The sequence below is a fragment of the Quercus robur genome, chromosome 1 (assembly GCF_932294415.1).
Source record: "Quercus robur chromosome 1, dhQueRobu3.1, whole genome shotgun sequence".
Taxonomy (NCBI): domain Eukaryota; kingdom Viridiplantae; phylum Streptophyta; class Magnoliopsida; order Fagales; family Fagaceae; genus Quercus; species Quercus robur.
This window is the reverse complement of record NC_065534.1, coordinates 14,459,727-14,462,093: the sequence shown is the minus strand read 5'-3', so window position 1 is coordinate 14,462,093 and position 2,367 is coordinate 14,459,727. Positions and strand designations below refer to the sequence as shown.

At 45.5% G+C, this 2,367-nt stretch overlaps 1 protein-coding gene across 1 annotated transcript; it reads right to left on the bottom strand.

Annotated features, from left to right (window-relative positions):
* Positions 1–295: 295 nt before the first annotated feature.
* Positions 296–2,069, bottom strand: LOC126722326 (arogenate dehydratase 3-like). Its single transcript, XM_050425481.1, has one exon. It carries the CDS (start codon positions 1,878–1,880, stop codon positions 576–578), a length of 1,305 nt encoding a protein of 434 aa, XP_050281438.1. The 5' UTR covers positions 1,881–2,069; the 3' UTR covers positions 296–575.
* Positions 2,070–2,367: the final 298 nt, after the last annotated feature.

Sequence of the window (2,367 nt, the reverse complement as noted above, 5' to 3'; positions counted from 1 at the left end):
TTCCATTGATGGATAGTTGCCTTCCGGTCATCAATCGAGACAGGCTTGACTGGCTGATGAATTAAAAAAAAAATCATATGATCAAGAACCATAATTTTGGACAAAAGATAGGACAATGGACAACGTTAGAGATGAACTAAATAGCATAATAAATAGAATATATATATATATATATATATACATCTATACCATTCTCCTTGAAAGAAAGAAGTCCATAATATTTTTTTTTCTGGTCCAAATTTCCCAAACAAGTTTAACAAACACAGTTTGGGCGGTTGATATTCACACTTACACGTAGCCACCAAAAACTCTGTGGCTTCACATCTTTGTTTTATATCACCTACTTTTACATACACCTACCACCAACATTTCTTACTTGCTTTTACCTTATAGATCTCCTTTTCAATACATCCTTCAAATTATAAAATTAAAAAAAGAAGAAATATAATTCGAAACCAAAAAAAAAAAAAAAAAAAAGAAAAAAGAAAAAAATATATTAAAAAGAAAATTCGTTTTTTTGTTTTTGTGCAAAACAATAATAACATTTGTTAAGAGAAGAATCGGAGCATTTTTTGCTAATCTCCACCGGAAGGACACCAAGGCGTCATATCCATTGGATAACTACCCAACACTCGCAAAAACGTCGTGAACTCCTGAACCTCAGCCAACGCATTTTGAGCTCTGACGTCAGCCATAGACGCCTCGAAGTCCACGTAAAACATGTACTCGAAATGCTTAGCGGTCCCCACATTCGCATCGTCCACCAACCTGATCGGACGGTTGCGGTGCGGCCTCGACTCGATCTTCGTCAGGCTGATGTTCCTGAACGCGAACGCCGACAGCACCTTGAACAGGACCGACGTCCCTTTCTCGTGCGCGAACACAATGCTCGTCTTGAACGGCCGGTCGGTGCGAGGGATTATGGGCTCTCGGGCCAGCATCACGAACCGGGTCACGTTGCTCGAGTCGTCCTGGATTCCGTCCGCGAGTATGTTCATCCCGTAGAGACCCGCGGCGCGTGCGCTTGCTATCGCCGCCGTGTCGCGGAGGTTGTTCGCGGCGACGAACTCTGCCGCTCCCGCCGTGTCGTCGACGGCCTCGCGGGCGACGTTGAGGCCGAGTTTCGTGAGGGTGAGCTCGCACTGAGCCAAGGCTTGCGGGTGTGAGATGACTCGGGTCAAGTACTCTTTTCGGACCCCCGGTAAAGCCAAGAGGCAGTGGTGTACGGGTAACTGTACCTCGCCGACTATGTGGAGGCGGTGGCGGAGTAAGAGGTCGTAGTTTCTGTGAATTGAGCCGCCGAGTGAGTTTTCGATTGGGAGCACGGCTCGATCGGCGATCCAAAGCTCCACGGCTTGGAAAGCCACTTCGAACTGGTCACAAGGAATGGCTTCGCAGTTCGGGTAAGCTTTTCCGGCCGCGGCTTCAGAGTACGCGCCGGGGACACCTTGGTAAGCAACCCGGATTTGCGACCCGTGCATCGGAGCCGGCGACAGGTCTGTAATAGTTAACGGCCTCGCCGGCGGCCTGTTGTTGTTGTTGTTGATGTCCGCGGCTGCGAGGTCAGTTTTGTTCTTGTCGGTGATGGGAACAAGGTTGAGATCGATGGTCTTGTGGCCGTTAACGGCGGCGATATGGTCAGCTGAGCCATCGGAACCGGTTCCGGATCCGGGTTTTTCAGTGGGTTGTTCTTTGGAAACGACTTTACTGGTTAAGATAGCGCAGGAGCTTTGCCAGTCGGCTCGACTCAAACCGACGCCGTTCGGGAAGTTGACCGAGTCGGATCGGTAAACGCATTGGATTGAGGCGACTCGGAACGGAGCGAGTCGCGGGCGAGTTGCCCTGATGAAGGACTGCGAAGGAGGAGCAATAGCCTGCATAGTTGTTGTTAGTGGAAATAATTGAAAACAAAAGGTGGAATAGGAGAGAGAGAGGGGGTGTTTCTGTTTGTGTTTTTTTTTGTTTTTGTTTTTGGTGTTTTTGGTATCGTTTAGATTTGTATAAAGATAATTGAAGCTTGTTGTTCTCTGAAGTGAGAAACGGCAAGCTGAGAAATGAATGAGGGGTTATTGGGTTTATATATTAAGCGGAGAGTAGGAGGAGTAGTAGACAAGATATTAGTTTGGTCAATCTCACACCTACCCCCCCAATACACCCCCTCTGGACTTCCCCCAACTCTCTATTCTATTTTTTTCCTGCTTTTATATTCTCTCTTTTCTAAGTTTTAACACTTCAGCCTTGTCTAAATTTGGCAACTGATTAAAAAATAATTTTTTATTAAATTATTTTGAGTAAGGTTACCAATACAAATTATTTTACAATATTTTTACATATTGTTAATGTAACAAATTTTTACTAATTATAATA

Excerpts from the sequence above, each read along its gene's own strand:
- LOC126722326 (XM_050425481.1), bottom strand. The coding sequence starts at position 1,880 with ATGCAGGCTATTGCTCCTCCTTCGCAGTCCTTCATCAGGGCAACTCGC.